The 18,367-nt window shown below is 50.9% G+C and overlaps 1 protein-coding gene and 1 gene segment (V, D, J or C); both read right to left on the reverse strand.

Moving 5' to 3' along the window:
* Window positions 1-18,367, reverse strand: part of LOC106864004 (M1-specific T cell receptor alpha chain-like) — a 370,462-nt gene that overhangs the window by 138,382 nt on the left and 213,713 nt on the right. The gene's annotated exons all lie outside the window — the stretch shown is intronic.
* Window positions 41-16,330, reverse strand: LOC148221095 (T cell receptor delta constant-like). The segment is given in 6 exon segments: window positions 41-616; window positions 701-817; window positions 1,158-1,238; window positions 1,867-2,145; window positions 4,065-4,172; window positions 16,277-16,330. Coding segments are annotated over 4 exon segments (546 nt in total).

Consider the following 18,367-nt stretch of genomic DNA (forward strand, 5'->3'; position numbering starts at 1 on the left):
TTTCATCACTACTACAGGAACCTAAAATGCACATGAGCTATATTTGGCAGAAGAAATACAGGCTTAATAAAGAAATGAAAATGATCTGGATGAATGGCATCACTTCAGGTCCCACACAGCTCTTCTCATCTGCAATACACACTTATGAAATCGATCTAAAACCCAAAGCTGCAAATGGCAACCACAGGGCTTGAATTCCCTCAGCAGCACTACTGCAGTGGCACAGGCAGTAACACAACATGCCTGGGAAAGGAGCTTTTAAAAGGCCACATATCTAGGGTGAGCATTGGAGTTTTGAAAGCTATTGAAGCAGCTTGGACACTTGTGTGCAAATGCCACAAGAGTGGGGAGATGACTTTGCAGGAGGATGAGGATAAATTCACTCTCCTCAGTTCTCAGAGGAGAGCAAACAGCAAAAGCACTTAAAACTGTTCAGTGTAAATCATCTGGCCAGGCAGGAGTGAGCAGTGTTCAATGTCTTCAGGGGAAGGTGCTGCCTCGTGTCCTGGCTGGTCTCTGGCAGCTGCTCTGGCCCTGCTTGTTCCAGCCCCTTGTGCTGCTGGTTCACGTTCTTTCCTGCTCTTCTTCGGGTTCCTCTTGCCTTCATTCCCCATGACTGGAAGAGCAAATTGGGGGTTAAAACTGCATTTAATGAAATTGGGCCTGGGAACCCGTGTTTGATAGCTGTGAGCTCCCTTACCTCAGAAAAGAAACAACTTGATACTCATGAGGGTGTTGATGGCGATGCTCTTTGCCAGCAGGACTCTCAAACCCAGCACAGCCATGGACAGCATGTTCACTCTCTGCCCTTCAGCATCTGCTCAGTGACCAGAAAAGAGCAGAGAGATCATGGTCTGCGTTTTGATGTTGTGGTCTTGGCACAAAGTGGGACAATGCACAGGGGATGGTGTCAGGGAAAGGAAGAGCAGCAAAGGAGCAGAGAGAGAGAAGATGGCAACAACAGGGGAGCCCAGGGTCTGTCTCTGCTGCTTTTGGCTTCCTGGGGCTTGTGTGTAACTGCAGGAGTAACCCTGGAACAGCAGCTTGTGTCTGCTGAAGGTGTTGTCTTCTGCCTCCTGTGCCTTGCAGGAAATCCATTTCCATGCCTTTATTCCCCAAAGAACAATGGAACTTCACAGCCTGTTTGGAGAACTCACCTTGTGCTGAGTGCTTGGGCTCTGTGCTGTTGCAAACCCTCTTACTGGGCCCTTCAGCCACTGGTTCATCAGCCTCTTCTTCTGCAGCATGATAAAGAAAAGACATTTTAAACTCTATCCACGTTTTAGACAGGATTAAGGGAAATGTTCCTGTGACATTTCCTGTAGGAACTTGAGGAAAGCTGGGGCTCAGATGATCAGTCATTACTTCCAACAATAACTTGAGCTGACAATTTTTCCATGCAACAGCAGGAAACAGAAGAATTCCTTCATTGTTTTGATTTTACTGTTTGAATCACCCTCATGACTGTAAAACTATCCCACAAAGTTTAACAATTCACTTACTTAAAAAACCCTCACAGCACACCTAATCTTTAACTTTTTGCAGGATTAGAAAGGCTGTTCCAGTTTGGGCTGCAGCAGGTTTGCTGCTTCATGGTGAAATATTTAGTCATAAGGGAATTTACATTTTGGACAAATAGATTGTGTCTTCCCTCTTCTCCCCCAAAAAGGTATCTCCAAGTAATTCAAGAGTTGAAACCATTTCTTTCAGATGCTTTGAAACATCTTTCATCTCTCCCTGCTAAAATCCCCAATGTCTTTCTCATTTCTGCTGGCTGCCCAGGGCAATGCTGTGGAGAAGGAGAACACAAAGCCCCACAGGCCACTGTCTCCAGAAATAAGTGACAGCTGTGCCACCAAACTGTACCTGGATGTGTTGTTGTCATGGTGCTGTTGTCGAATTTGGCCGTGCAGGTCAGCTCTGTGTCTTTGGTCACATTGACCACTTTAATTGCATTGTACAACCCCTCTGATGTCAAAATGGATCTGCTCTGTTCATATACGACCTCCTTAGAGGGCATCTCCAAGCTGATGCTCTTTGTCTGAATATTCCTTGCCAAACAAGCTGCTTTCCCAGGGCTGCCACCTTCTTCCAGTTTCTTTGATTTCATCACAATGACTTGAGGGTTGGAAGTATTGGAAATATCTGTAACGAAAAGCATGGTTTGGACAGGATTGATTTAATTGCAGGTTTTCCCAAGTGCTGAATGATCGAAAATTCACATGTACTCCAGCTGTAAATGATTTGTAACATCCTCATTAACTACCTTATATGTCATTGTTTGCCAGTAGAGGTGCAATTAATGATGGATGATTGTTTAAACTCACAGCCAGCTGTCTTACAAGAAAACCATTGGTGTCAATAGAATTGCAGAGGCAGGAAATCATTGTGGTACCATGATTTCATTTTTAAACAAAATACCTTTGCCTCTAGATCATATTATTTATGGAGAATCAATGGTTATCAAAAAAAACCAATATCAGCACTTAACTCAGATTAACGATTTCAATTAGAATACAAACCTGGAACTGACAGGAATCCTCCAGCAGCCTTCCTTGCCAGAAAGGGCTCAGCTTATGAAAGGCTGTCAGACACATCCCCAAAGATTGACGTGTCTGCTTTGACAGGAGCACCCTGAGGGTCTCTTGGGTAAAGAGAGGTGCTTTAGGATTTTCATTTGGCATGGTGTCTGCCTTGCAGGTGGGACAAGAGATCCCTCAAGTCTCAAATTTTCTTCATCCTGTGGTACTGATGGAGGTTTGATCAAGGGGCTCTGACTTTACCCCCTTTCCCCATCAGCCCTATGGCACTGCTGAGGAACTGAGGTGAAAGCCAAATCGTGCTCTGCCACAACTTCATGGGTCGGCTCTCCTGAGCCAACAGGCACAACTACACACTTGTCCACACCTACAGCAACCACACACCCAACAGAAATCAAACATTTCCTTCCCAGGTGTTGTACCACGGCTGCCCAGAGCCTGTCAGTCCTGTGCATTCTGTGTTCTCTGAGAAGACCTTGAAAGGCTTTTCATGTGGTCTCCTCTCCAGGCTTTCCAAACAGCCAGAATACAAACAAGCAGCTTCTCTGCAAGAGCTCCCTGGGCAAGATCATCAGCAAGAAATCATGTACACGGTGCAATTGTAGTTCAGAGAGCAGAAGATTCGTTTATTCTGAGTCTAGTAGACTCACAGGAGTCCCACTAGTTTGCATTTTATGACAATCCAGCCATGAATTCCTACCACTGCTTGCTTCTGAAAGGGATTTGTGTTTTATGTTCTGAACATTCATTTGGACAAAAAGTTGTACTTCTCCTTCTCTTTAGTCTTATAAAGTCACAGGAGGAGTCCTCTATTTTAAAATGTAATGGGCCTGAAATAACATGAAATGTTCTTACAGTACTTTAAAGACCTCTAAAAGCCCAGGAACAATTTCTGAGGGATGCACCTGAATCTTAATATAATGCAGATCTACATCAAAAACCCTTCTGCCACCCCAACATTCACATTCCATCAAAAACCTCAGGGTGACCTCATCCTTTAATCTGCATCATGGAATTCCCAATAAAGATAGGAACTGCTAAGGCTTCTTATCATCCCCACTCCACACATTGATCTTTGGCAGTGTTAATACATGAACTTTTCCAAGCAGGCAGTTCCAGATCTGTCTCAAAACTCCTCAGCACTGTGAGCTCTTCTCTGAGCTCTGCAGTCCTGCCCCGAGTCAGTCAGTGGAAGTCCACTGGAGAATTGGACACTTGACAGGAAATTTGAGCCAGAGTGCTGCCCAAACTGGGAATAAGTTATGCCATGCTAAGTAGTGCCCTGCTGGTGTTTGGGGATCATGGAATAATGGTGCTGTGCAGAGTCAGCCCAGTTGCTCCTGGGAAACCCTTCTGAGCAGATCCAAGCTGAGGATTTGGCTTGAAAGCCTGGCTGGAGTGAGAGTGCACTCAGGGGAATATTGCAGATGAAAATCCTTACAGTGAACCCAAACCATTCAATTCCTTTTTCCACCTCCACCCCAATATTAAATGAAGTTTTAGAAATAAAGAAATGTCACTTACTTGGTAGAACTGTGAGAGTCGTTCCTGGTCCAAATATAAGCTTAGCTGTGCTCACAGTGCTAAGACTCATTCCAATAACTCACTCTTTCCTCAAAGTGCTCAAAAGTGCTTTAAAACAGAAGATGAAAAGCCAAATATTAGTCCTAATTATCCATGGCAGCTAGTCCCTCGAGGTAGCTATAATTCCAAAACAGGAAAGAAAACATTTAATTGAATATTTCAATGATTTCAAATAGCTTGGTTGATTATTGAATTTTCAACTTCTCCCTTTCTTCCACCTTTAGAAACTTCATGAGCTCTTTTATATGTAGAAGATAAAAGGCAATACAGAAAGATCATTCTATTTCTCTTCTTCATAATTGCAATCGTCCATCTCCTTTCTTTCCCAAAATATCTCACCCTTTCTCCCTCTTCTTGTTTTTGTACAGGTCTCTGTGCTGCTTGTATCATTGTGGTATACTCCAGTCCAAAACACTGTGATATATTTCATAGCAAAAACTGTCTCTGTTCCACTACACAGAATTTTGAATTATACAGGCAGTCACATGACTTCTTCAGTGGTTTTACACCCAACACACCACCTGAAGAAATCATAAAGCTTGCAAGGGAGCGTGTCAAATAATATCGGAAAGGTTGAGTTGTATATGAGAACTTGGGGATTACATGACCCCTCTGGAAAGTCTGAGGGAGTTAATCTGGATAGAAAGCAGGAAAATAGTCAGTGCTTGTTGTGTTATTTCAAACATTTCTTACAATGCAGTCAATTTCCCTAATTCTCTCGCTGTGGGCTTTAGTGGCAGTGTGACAGGTGTACTGGGACGTAGCAGGCTGGCTCTGGGGAAGTTGGGAAGAGAGGATTAAAAGCAGAAGAATCAGGAGGATCAGAAAGTGCTCAAGTGACCTTTGAGCTGGGAATTACTCTCAATACCCCATGGTGAAATGCATCCAGGGATCCTCTAGCACGGAGCCAGTTTAGATGCCAGTGTCTCTCTCTGCCTCTGTCTGGCTGTTGCTCAGGGATTCCCCCAGGTCAGCACGGTCAAGGAAATAAATGTAATGTTTGTGAGTTTGTGGCTGCTCCAGCTGCTGCCTGTGCTGCCTCACACAGGGGGTGGTGGCTGTTTGAGTTGGAAAGACAGGTGTCTGCCAAGGAAGGTGAGAACTTCCCTTGGAATGGAAAATATGATCTTCTTCCCTCTGACTTATTATAATTTTGAAATTAGGGGCTTTCAGGCAAAGAGGCAGGACAAGGATCACCAGTTCTTTAGCAGTATGTGTGTGTATAACAAGGCAAACAAACAACCCCACCGGCAGCGACACCAAACAGAAGCAGAGCCCAGTCCCAGCTGCTCTCGGCTGCAGGCACTTTCCCCTTGGGTGCAGTTCCGGGCACAGCCAGCAGGGGCGCTGCTGGCTCGCGGCCGGGCAGGGCGGGTGCGATGATTGCCCTGCAGGGGGCGCTGTGGCGCCAGCTCGGCCGCCTTTTCACGCTGTTAATGGCGGCTCGGGGGGGGAGGGATGGAGAAGGGGCTCCTTTATAGACCCACGGGATGGGGAAGGGGCTCCCTTTACAGACCCACGGGATGGAGAAGGGGCTCCTTTACAGACCCAAGGGATGGAGAAGGGGCCCCTTTATACACCCAAGGGATGGAGAAGGGGCTCCTTTACAGACCCTCAGGAGTAGCTGGTCGCTGTGCCCCTCCCTATGGTGAAATGAGCCGTAACAGGAGCCTGGAGCAGCAGGCTGGAATGGCAAGAGCTGAGCATACCCAGGGTGGTAATCAAGGTGTAGCACAAACTCTGCAGCTCTGGCAGGAGCCTCACGGGTGTTGGGGGTTGGATTGCTCCCATTTTCTTTCTGTTGAATTCCTCCCATTGTTATGCTAAGTAATTGTGGCTACACCTTAAAACAACAGATAATGTTCTCTCGTAGGTGGGTGGGTGGAGGGGGGGGGGGGGAACCGGAAAAGGAAAGGATGGGGGGTCTGGAGCGGGGCTCTCTCTCGCTTGGCTCGTGGAGTGGGAAGACAGCCTGGGCTCTGCTCTGGCATCTCCCCTGCCATCCCAGCACTGAGATCCACGCTCCCTGCCTTTGGACATCGCTCTGCTGCTCTCCCACCTCACCCTACTACCTCCGGACACTCTGCTGAGCACCACGACCGACACCGTGAGGGGGGAGTCACTTTCCCATCCCTCTCACCCCTGGGCCGCGGCTGCCATCACCCAGCCCTCTTCAACTGCGCGGGACCTGCCCTGCCCCCACAGCACCGGTAACAGCACAGGGAGACGGCCTGCGGCCAGAAGGGACTGGAGCCGAGCTAGACTGTTCTGTTCTGTTGTCAATTTTTATACCTGTTGTTATTTTCTGCCTTGTTAGATACCAGTAAAGAACTGTTATTCTTATCCCCATATCTCCTGCCTGAAGGCGTCTGAATTGGACCTAAAATAATTAAAAGGGAGGGGGGTTGCACTCTGCATCGCAGAAAAGGGGCTCTTGCCTTTCCTTAGACCATACCTGTCTTTCAAACCGAGACAACGGGGCTGGACGGACACGGGGTGTAGAGTTAATGTGAAACAGTGGCAGACAACAGCGGGGCTGGGCGGGGGATTGATTCCCTTGGAGAGTTCACCAGCCACGGCTGATCCCGAGCTCAGCAAAGGCAGTGGCACGGTGTCCTCCTGGCTACCAGATCCTGGTGCAGCACGTGCTGGCTCTGGGCTCCCAAGTGTCAGAGAAGCAGAGAAGAAAGCTGGCCAGCCCTCGTCACAGCCCGAAGGTAAACAAAAAAATCAGGCAAGAAACACAGGGCAGCAGTGTCTCCAGACAGTCGCCCTTGCCCTGTGGATCCTGAGGTGAGCACCCCCACCAGAAGGAAGCAGCAGCCCCTGGCCCCAGCCCTCACAGGATCCCTGCTGCCCCTCACCCACTGAGATATTCCTGGAGCCGGGGGAGGCCGTGACCATTCCAGACTAAAACCAGAAACTAAACCAAAAATGGAGAGGGAATTTAAGCCATCTCCAAGAGAGCAATATGGTGTCTTTGGTTGCAATACAGGATTTGACTGGAGGTGTGTATTCTATCACCATCTGTTGAAACCAGGCATGGCACTGATCCTTATTTCTGTGGGAGATATCCTCTGCTAATGGGCCATCTATTAAAACCAGCTGGGTCAGTATTCTTTATCTTTTCCACAACCCATCCTTCCTCCAGGAGATATCTTCTGTTAATGGTCCATTGAGTCCCACTGAATGACTGATTAAATTACATCATCCCACTGGGAGATGCTCCAGCCAGGGGCAGGAGCCAAGCCTTTCCTACCTAGATAAAAAGTGAGATCTGGAACACCAAGACAGCCCTTTTTGCACTGGATTCCAGAGGAAAACCAGACCTTTGCACATCATCACTGGAACTTTGGAAGAAAACCTCACTCTTCTACAGGAGCACTGCTCCACCAGAACACCATCTGTCACTGCAGGAGGATGCAGCCACGATTGCATGGCCCTGCTGCCAACACCTTTGTTACCGTATGGACTAGAAATCCTGAATATTAGAATATAAAATGTATAAACCATAATAGTAGTAGTAATGCTAAGGCTTGAAGACTGCAGTTCCCAGAGTAGGCCCTGGGAAACTAACTTAGGAATGTGCTGTGCTGAGAGCATGCAGAACCGTTAGTGATAAGGTTAAAGTATAATCATAAATAAAGTACTGGTGGTGGGCAGTGGCGTAAGAGAGAGATTGAGGGGGAGAACACTATAGTCCTAGGATAAGCAACCATGTAAGATTTATGACGCAAAATGCTATCTTCAAGGTGAATGTATCTATAGAAGAATGTGTACTTCTGCACATAAACCATTTGTAAAAAGGGTATAAAAAACCCTCTAAAAAGGGAACCAGTGGGATCCTGACTTGGGACGCGAGTCCGCAGGTCCCCGGGCCCTGAATAAAGCACCGCATAAACTGACACTCTGTTAGTTTGTGTTTTACTTGGGGTTTCGGGCAGCACCTTGACTGAATGACGGGGGGTCAGGTTGGATACTGACTCTGTTTTTGGGTTTGTTCGCTGTAATACTGTATTTCTGTTTTAATTTCCCTAAGAAAGAACTGTTATTCCTATTGCCATATCTTTGCCAGAGAGCCCCTTAATTTCAAAATAATTTGGAGGGAGGGGGTTTACATTTTCCATTTTAAAAAGAGGCTCCTGCCTTTCCTGGCAGATGACTGTCTTTCAAACCAAGACATATGGGTAGAAAACATGAGAGAAATAGAAAGAAATTGGCGAGGCCTTCTTTAGACAAATGGGACATTCCTGGGCTCCAGTCCTCATGGGGTGCTGGAAGTGTGTCAAGTGTCTGATGGCAGGACAGCACAGCTGAGCACACACACTCAGGAGTTTACTGCAGTGTGCTGATGCAAACTTGCTGACACAGGTGGCTGCAGAGCTGGACCTCTACTTGCCAGTGAGGAAGAATTGGAGAGGGATGTGAGGTGGTTGGGGCAGCCTTGGCTGCAGTGACCATGCAGTTGGAGCTCAGGATCCAGGGAGAAGAGAGCACTGCAAATCCAGGACTGGAGCCCTGGGCTTCAGGAGAGCAGAATCTGGGCTCTTCAGGGATCTTCTGGGGGGAATCCCATGGCTTATGGCCCTGGACAGAGGAGGGATTTGGGAGAGCTGCTCATTTTCAGACATTAGCTCCTTGAACCTCATGAATGAGGTTTTCTTGACAAAGCTTAAGTCAAGCATTGTGTCCAAAGGCCAAAATGATGAACAAAGGGCTCCTGGATGAACTCATAAAGGGTAAAAGCAAAACAAGCATAAGTGCTTCTTCAGCCCCTGCTCTGATGTCTATAGCTGAGAGATTCCTACTGGGAAGTGCCATTTCTGGTCTCCAGGTCTCCTTCTTCATGCATCTGATTCTGGCCATTGTTGGATCTGAAGTTAAAAGGATCTTTGTTCTTAACAAAAGTCTCCTTTGCCCTCTGAGGCAAACAGAAGAATATAATGCTCTGCTAAATTGAAACATAGAAATACAGAAGGTTCTTGCCCACTTGTGTTCTACTGGAGCTGGTGATCAAATGTCAGTTTGCAACAGCCAAGAATTCAGCGTGAAGAGTGAAGAAATTGGTTTTGGAAAAAGACAGTTTGTGTGTGGTGGTTCAGTTGTTTTCAATCACTGTGGTACGTACTTCACACTGTGCTAGACAGTTCTACAAAAACATCTGGGTTTTTTTTCAGTGCCACGTGATGTCTCCTCTTTCATGTCTCTGAGGAGCTCCCTTTTGTTTTTCTGTGCCTCTACACTGCTCTACTTCTGAATATCTAACACTGTTCCAGAGGATTCCCGACACTAAAAATGACATTAACATCCTTGCTTGTTTTGGCATAGTGGGCAGTTAATGTTAATCTCTCTAAAATATTGCCCCTGACTCTTTGGAAAGGAATATTGTTGTTAGAAGTGTCTCATAGAAAAAGTCTGGTTACTGGTTTCTCTTTCAACACATAGCAAGAGAGTCAAATATGCATATGGTAAATGTAAATGAGACTGATAGTACTGTAGATTTAATCAGCATATACAGCTTGATTAAGAGGATGCCCTGGCAAGAGCAAACAGAGCTCTGAAGATTGCAAAAAGTTTGGATCAAGTCTGGCTGTTGGGAAACAAGATTTTAGTAAGCAGAAATGCAGAGTTTGACTGTGTGATGTTTAACTAGATGATTGTAGTAAAATATTAGCAGCCAACCTGTAAATGGTATATAAGCACATGTAGTGCTCAGTAAAAACTGGATTCTGATCACCATTCAGTAGTCCCCGTCTCTCTCTCCATCATCAATACATGGTGGCACTGTGTAACAGTAGTGGGGGTTTTGCACCATTTAATTAGAGATTTGTTTTCGTTGATTTTGTTTACTTAGAACTGAAATTAATAAAAACACGATGGAAATGGTTTTTTTCTTGTGTTTGGGCTTGGTTGTTTATTAAATTTTATCAGAAAGGATAGAACGTTCAACAGCACTTCTAGCTACTTGCTAGAAGTGAGGAAAAAAGGCAAAAGATGCAACTGCTGCAAGGTTGCTTAAAGCTAAACAGACCAATAGAGAATTAACACCTCTTTTATTTATACTTTTGACCTATTTCTGCTTTTAACCTAAGTTCTCATGATTCTTAGTGTGACATTGACTGACCAACTAGAAACTACGACCTGAAATTGATGAAGAAGAAGGAAGAAGTGAGAAGATGAAAGAGACAACGCCCAAAATCCTAAATATTGTTCCATACCTATTCCTATACTAGAAAAACATAAAATTTAGAACTCATTACAATGTGAAAGCAAACACTTCAATTTCATGACACCAGAGATTTTAACTTCATCACTCAAATTAAGAAGCCCTCTCCAGGGCCTCAAGTTGAAAGCAGTGTTCTCCAGGGGGTCAGAGCCTGACAGCACAGAAAGCTCAAAACCCGCAGGTTTCTGGGATCCAACAGCACTGCAGGGACATCTCCCTGTCCTTGTCTCAATGCACAAGCCATAATTGCATATTTTCCCCATTTATTCAAGGATGAGCACTGAAAGAGCACCTTGCTGAGCACCTGGAGGACAACCAAAGGCAACTCACCACACCTTCTCAACTCCTCCTTCCTCATCAGGTGCTCTGTAGCAGCCACCCAGAGCAAACTCATCCCTGCTCACCTGGCTTTGCTGAACAGCCTGGCTCCATCCACCACAGCACTCTGGCAGCTACAGCAACACATCTGCATCATCCCATGGCTCTGCAGCCAAGGCACAGAGGAAAAATGAGGCTGTGCTGGACAGGAGCCCAGGCAACGTGCACTAAACCTGCACTTGCCCAAAGAGCCTGGGCAGTTGCCACAACAGATCCTCCTGCACCAGAAATGGTGCCAGCCCTTCTCCCAGCCCTCCCTCCACTGCCTTTTAGTGCCACCAAGCCAGAGGGATGTTTCCTGCACCTGCCATTGCCTGACAAGAGCCCTGGGGACCAGCTGCTAGACAGAAATGCTGTGACATCTGTCTTCTCCATCTGTCAGTTTTTGATCCATTCTGATACAGAGCTGCTCCAGGGTGATTCTTGCTCCACAGTAATACATTGCTGCATCCCCTTGCTTTGCTGCCAGGATTTCCAATGTGAAGCTGTTCTTGGAGCTCTCCACTCTTCCCTTAAAGTGACCTTGGAAATCTTTTCCATAATAATCACCCTCTCTACAAATCCATTCCAGAGTGCCCCGTGGGCCCTGGCGGTACCAGAACATGTCGTAGCTTCCCATAGAACCTCCCTTCATGCTGCACTGGAAGGTGCCTGGATCTCCCTCTTGCACGGTCAGTTCCCTGGGGTGCTGCTCCAAGGTCACCTGGCCAGTGACTGCTGCAGAGAGCAAGAACAAGCCACAGTCACTCCAAGATTCAGCAGAGCTCAGGGCAATGCTAATGGAGCTTTGGACTGGCACTGGACCGGTGGAAGGACAAAATCCTCCTCTTTGAAGCCAGCTGACACAGAGGGACAGAGCTGGCAGCAGGTGTCAAGGCTCACAAGGAAGGACATTCCACAATTCCCTCCCTCCTTTTCCCTGTCAGACAGGGAGCTTTCTCTGATTTTCCCCAAAGAAGCAGGAAGCATTTGCCCCATGGGGTGACAAATCCCTTTGTCCTTGCCAAGACAGGATGGTGAGGAACCCACTCTGCTGTCCCTGAAAGTGCTGTAGATGAGCCCAGCAAAGACAAAGGCGTGTCACAGGCCATGGGGCTGGTGCCCTGCGCTGCCATCCTGCAGCTGGTGTGTGCCAGAGGGGCCGCAGTGGCCCCAGGAGCAGAGTGTCCATTGCCAGGGCACAGCGCTGGGCCCCAAGATCTGAGTGCAGCAGGGAGGAGCCCTGCGTGTGCCCAGGCTGCAGGGGAGGCAGCTTGGATGGAGGTGACGAGCTCACAGGGGCAGGAGAGGAGCAGGGCTGCTGTCCCCGTGCTCCCCAGGCATGGCTGGGCAGCTGGAGCCGGGGAACAGGTCCGGCTGCAAGCGCTCAGCAGCTCCCCAGAGCCGTGCAGAGCACAGGGCCACGCTCAGCTCCTGGGGCCAGCAGCCCTTGCCTGCACTTACCTACAATGGGCAATAAGCCCACGCACAGGGCACTCCACATGGCCAACCCCGCTCTGTCTCGCCTCTCTCCACCTTCTCTCTGCCTGCACAACAGCTCTGCCCACACCTGCCCTGCCTGGGCCTCTGGCACTGCTCTCAGGGCCACTCCCTCCTGCTCCCTCCCTCTGTCTGTGACAACACTGAGGGGGAGAGGTGGGGCAGGACGAGCAGAACTTGAAGCTCTCGCTGCCCTCCTGGCTGTCTCTCATTCTGCACGGTGCAAGAACAGACTGTTTGTTGGGCAGGAAATGCTGTGCTGGCTAAAGGGGACGTGTTTCTCAGGGGCCAGCCCTGGCCTTTCTCTCAGATGTCTTGCAGGCTGCTGCTGAGATTTTGGAGCTGACTGGGGAGGCTGTCAGCTTGTCCTTCCCCTGGCCCCTGGCCCTGGCTCTGCCGAGCTGCTGCTCCCACATGGGACACCCCAGGATCGCAGCTCGGCTTGGCCAGGGCACCCCTAAGCCAAAGTGCTCCTCACCCTGCTCCCTGCACTCTGGCCCAGCACCCTACTCCCTCCCCAGTGATGACATTTCTCCACCTGCCTCCTCCTCTCTAAGGCCTCCTGGACCCCTGCCCATCAGCAAAGGCAACCCAGGACCCTGCAGGGACCAGGCTGCTCAGCAGAGCCAGGACACTGCCTGCCCTGTGTCCTTCCCCTCCTCAGCAGGAACCCAGGGCTCTCCCTGTGACCACAGAATGGGACAGCTCTGAGCCCTGACACTGTCATTGTCCTGACTGCCACCACTCTTCTGGGAGCATTGCCCACCCCACAGACTGTCTGCACCCTTACCCTCCTCCCTCTTTCCCTGGGTACTTGGACATGGCACCTTGTGGTGAGGACTATTAGGATAGGAGGGGTAAAAAAGACACGGAGAGGGTAGAGAAGACCACTGAGAATGGGGGCTGGAGCATGGGAAAAGAAGCAGTTGGGTGCATGGCCAGGGAGGATTTGTCTAGACCAGGAAGAAGAGGCCAGGGGCCTCATCCTTCTCTCAGCCTCTTTAGGAAGGGGAAAGGGATGTTCTCCCTGGTACACAGTGATAGGTCGTGTGACAGTGGCCCAAAGCTGCACCAGAGGAGGTTTAGGCTGGATATTAGCAAGCATTTCTTTACTGAGAGAGTGGTGAAACATCGACACAGGCATCCTAGGGAGGTGGTCAATGCCCCAAGCCTGTCTCTGTTTAAGAGATGTTTGGACAATGCATTTTGAAACATGCTGCAACTTGTGTTCTGCCCTGAAAGGGGTTCAGCAAGTGGACTAGACAGTCATTGCAGCTCCCTTTAAATGGAAAAAGTCCTCTTTTCTCTCTCCCCTGCCTTCCACTCCTCTCCTCTGCAAGCCCCCAGGAGCAGTGAGACTCCATTTCCCTGACCCCAGGCACAGCCCACTCACTGACTCTCCCCTTGCATGGGCTGGGACCCACGTGAACATGCAGGAGGGGAGGAAGCTCATGGAGTTCAGGAACACCTCAAGTGTCTCTCTGGTCCCTCAGGGTGCAGTAATTGAGTGCACTGACCCCAGCTCCAGCCTGCTGATGGTCAGTGTCCCAGAGCTCTGGTCAGCCTGGCAGGAAAACCTCGTGTGGGCAAAAGGGGCTGTGTGGCTGTAGGAGCCTCCATGGCCCTGGCACTGCAGCAGCACTGCAGGGCTTCACCAGGACACTGCTGACACCAGGCCATGTAAATATAGCAGGTTTAGGGGCTGTAAGTGCAACAGAGGGTCCCAGTGTCCCCTGCTGCCACCACCCTGCAGAGCTGGTTGTTTGCATCTGATCACCTTGAAATGCACCTGAAAGAAAATCAGGCCCTTTGCATCACTGCTTTGCTCTCAGTGGTGCAAGGACATGGCCCCCAAAAGGGTCAAAGGAAGCAGGGAAAGGTGTTGCCAAAGCCCAGGTGCTTTGTGTGTTCCACTTAAGAAGGGGACCAAGGAAGGCAGAGTGGGACTGGAGCCTGGCAGTCACCAGGCTGACTGGATGACAGAACAAACTGGAACCTCCTGTACAGAATAGAACATTGCAACTGGGGCTCAGGAGAAGGAAAGCCTCAGTGTTGGGAAAGGAGCTCTTGATTGAAGGCCAGGATCACTGGCGCTGCATGGGGATGGCCCCTGAATTCTTAGGAACACTTTGGAACACTTGAACCACTTTGGCATTCACCATCTCCAAATTCGGTGGGTGCTGAGCCAGACCCCAGAAGGTTTGTGTTAAAGCTCAGCTGGGTTTCCTGTCCCCGTGCGAACAGCACAGAAATACCGGGCAGAGTCCTGAGCTTGCAGGGATCGCAATGAGAGATAAGCTACGGACAGGGAATTGTCCCGGGAAATCTTGGCCCGCCCCTTTATTGACTGGTGATAATCAAGAACTATCGGATCATAAGTAATAAAGGACACCCACTCCGGGCTTCCTCCGGGTGCCTGACGGTACCAGAAAATTCCAAAATTCCTAAAAGTAAATCCGGATCCGTGGCAGGAGAGGGTGACGGAGTCCCCGGGCGCTCGCAGCCCTCCGCCGGCCTCCTGCAGCCTCAGCTGTGCCCAGAGCCCTGCGGAGGGAGAGCGCAGGAATCGGGCAGGGCGCGACCACGGACCGAGGGCGCTGTCCCGGGCTCCCGGTGCCCCTGGCCCGGCACAGCCACAGCCACAGCCCCTGTCCCTGTGTCTGCCCCGGCTTTGCCAGAGTTCCCTACCCTACCTCTGCTTCTGTCCTTTCCCAGTCTCAGCCCTTGTCCTCGTCCCTTTTGGTGCTCCTGCTCCTGCCTGTCCCCGTCTCCGTCCCTGTACCGGTCCCAGTCCCAGTTCCTGTCCCTGTCCTTTTCCCTTTCCCTGTCGCTGTTGCTGTCCCTGTCTCTGTCGCTATCACGGTCCCTCCTTCCCCCGGCCCGCTCGCTGCCCTCCCCGCCCGGCTCTCACCTGCCGGCCACAAGGCCAAGGCCAAGGCCAGCAGCCCCGGCCCCAGCCCGGCCGCCATCGTGCCCGGCCCCGGCTCCGCGGCAGCCGCACAGGAGCCGAGCGGAGCCGCGCTCGGGCCGCTCCCGCCCGGCCCCGCCTCGCCGGGGCAGCGCCGGCGCCTCTGCCCGGCCCCGACACACCCGCCCCGGGCCCCGGGCCCTGCCCCGGGCAGGAGCAGCACAAGGGCAGCTGCGGCAAGCGACGAGAGACAGCCCCGTGTGAGGCTTGATTTTCTCTTTGGGGGCACAGAGCCTTATAGACACGAGACTCTTTCACATCTCGCTCGACAGTGCTCAGTGGCCTCCTTTGATTTTCCGAATCTCTCTCCTGGGAATGCCTGGGGTTGGGCAATAAACTGGGATGGGACACAGCAAAACCACTATTGCCAATTATGCAAAGAAATATTCCACACTGGAATACGTGGTTCTCCGTAATAAAGCTCAGGGAAATGAGGAAAAGGGACATTTGGAGTGAAAGCATTTGTCTTCCCAAGGAATCATCCTGTAAGAGAAAGATCATGTTTCCTAGAAATGGCTAAAAACCTGCCTATTGAATGACAAGCAGGACATGAATTTATTTCTCTTGTCTTACAGACTCTGTTTTCTTTGTTTTTCAACTGCTGAAGTGGAACATCCCTACAAGTTAAAGAAGCTGTCATAGCTGACCCTGTTTACCATGAAGGAGCAGAAGCTGCTTGGGGGTGTCTTAAGTGTTGGGATTGTCATAAGTGTTGAGGTTGTCATAAGTGCACAGAAACTCTTTTCAGTGATGCCCATTGTCAGGAAAATGATCAGTGAGCACAGACAAAAAATCACAAGAGGTTCTCACTGAACATCAGAGGCAAATGATTTTTCACAGTGTGAGGATGACCAACCACTGGCACAGGCGGCTCAGGCACCTCCTGGAGTCTCCATGCTTGGAGATAATCACAAAATGTTTGGTCATGACACTGGGGAAGTGGAGCCTGTAGAGAACTGAGGCTGCAGAGCGTTGATTCTGAAGGACAGCAGCTCTTGAGAAGGAACCATGGTGGAGTCATTTGACTGCAGACTGAGAGAGGAAGGGAACAAGAAGGAATAGAGATGAAGACCTGTGATTAATTAAGAAATGATCCCATACCTGATTTCCTGTTGTCCCTTTACTTTTTGGAGAGAAGAGGCAGAGAATTCAGAAATGTCACATTGAGGATGAGCCTGGGAACAAAGAGGGACAAAGGGAGAATAAGGTATTTTGTCCATGTACACAACTCCATTCTTAATCAAATTGGGAATAAATCAGAATCCCTGCAGTGTGCAGTAAAGGCCAGGAATACCTGTGGTGCACAGTGATGACACCTGAATTCTTGGAAACAGCCCTGACACCCATTAGCTCCTGGCCACTGGCAACTCTCACCTTCCCAACATCTAACACAAGCTCTGCCAGAGCCCGGAAGGTTTGTGTTAAAGCTCATTTGCATTTCCTGTCCCCGTGTGAGCAGCACAGAAATACCGGGCAGAGTCCTGAGTTTGCAGGGACCGCAATGAGAGAGAAGCCTCAGACCGGGAATTGTCCCGGGAGATCTTGGCCCGACCCTTCACTGCAGCCCCGTACTTCTGTGTACTGCCACTGCGAGAACTGATAAAGGACACCCACTCCAGGCTTCCTCCAGGTGCCTGACGGTACCAGAAAATTCGAAAATTCCTAAAAGTAAATCCGGACCCACGGCAGGAGAGGGTGACGGAGTCCCCGGGCGCTCGCAGCCCTCCGCCGGCCTCCTGCAGCCTCGGCTGTGCCCAGAGCCCTGCGGAGGGAGAGCGCAGGAATCGGGCAGGGCGCGACCACGGACCGAGGGCGCTGTCCCGGGCTCCCGGTGCCCCCGGCCCCGCGGAGGGAGAGCACAGGCACCGAGCGCACTGCAGCCACAGCCCGAGGCTGTTCCTCTGCCGTCCCGGTGCCCCTGGACAGACACAGCCACAGGCGGCACCTCGGTTCTCCGGGGAAAACACCCGTGCCCGGGGTGAGGCCCTGCGAGCCCTCCCGGGGTTGGGCCTCACCTGCTTCAGGAATTACGGCCGAACCCGTGGACAGAGCCTGCCCCTGTCCCTTCCTCCGTCCCTGTTCCTGCTACAGAAATTTCCCAAGCCCCTGTCCCTGCGCCTTTTCTTGACCCTTCATGTACCGGGCCCTGTCTCTGTCGCGGTCCCTCCTTCCCCAGGCCCGCTCGCTGCCCTCCCCGCCCGGCTCTCACCTGCCGGCCACAAGGCCAAGGCCAAGGCCAGCAGCCCCGGCCCCAGCCCGGCCGCCATCGTGCCCGGCCCCGGCTCCGCGGCAGCCGCACAGGAGCCGAGCGGAGCCGCGCTCGGGCCGCTCCCGCCCGGCCCCGCCTCGCCGGGGCAGCGCCGGCGCCTCTGCCCGGCCCCGACACACCCGCCCCGGGCCCCGGGCCCTGCCCCGGGCAGGAGCAGCGCCGGCCACGCCCGGGCCGCGGACACAAAGCGGCGCTGCGAGCTTGGGCAGCGCCTTCTGCCAAAGGGACCCGAGCGCTTCGTGCCCAACGCGCCCAGAAATTCGCCCTCGGAGCACACAAGGTCGCTGCCGTGCGCGGCTGCCTTGGGCAAAATGCTGCCGGCAGCTGAGGGAGGTGATGGCTCCTCTCTCCTCGGCACTGCTGAGGCCGCACCTGAGTACTGCGGACACGGCTTCACTCCCCAGTTTGCCACCTCAGGCAGTTGTTTGTCACCTGAGCAGGGACTCAAGGACGCTGAGCAGACAATCACAAAGGGAATTTATTATTTGATACTTGAACTAAGCACAGGGCTGTGGCAGATGCTGCTGCAGAGCAAAGCAGGTCAGATCTGTGCCTGATCAGCGACTCTTGCTCACATCATCCCTGAGTGCTTGTCCTGTGCTCGATCCGAGCACCCTGGTCCCACGCAGGCGGTGCAGACAAGTGATCAGTGGTGCAGGAAAGTTCATTCTTGAGAACCCAGGCTCCTACAGGGAGTGGAATTTCTCCTGCCTTCTGGCTGATTCCACCACTGGCCATGGGTTTCATTGATGGATAAATCTTCCATCCTATTTTCTCTTCTTCTGGGGCATTTCTGCGTGAAATGTAAGGGAGAGGGAGAAAGAGACCTTGCCCTTTCAGTCAGATAATTACCCGTCCTCCTAAGGAGTTTCTGTGATGGATATGCCCTTTTCAGCTCTTTGTTGCCTCTCCTGATTTGTTCT

This window comes from Sturnus vulgaris, chromosome 27 (genome assembly GCF_052056855.1).
Source record: "Sturnus vulgaris isolate bStuVul1 chromosome 27, bStuVul1.hap1, whole genome shotgun sequence".
Lineage (NCBI taxonomy): Eukaryota > Metazoa > Chordata > Aves > Passeriformes > Sturnidae > Sturnus > Sturnus vulgaris.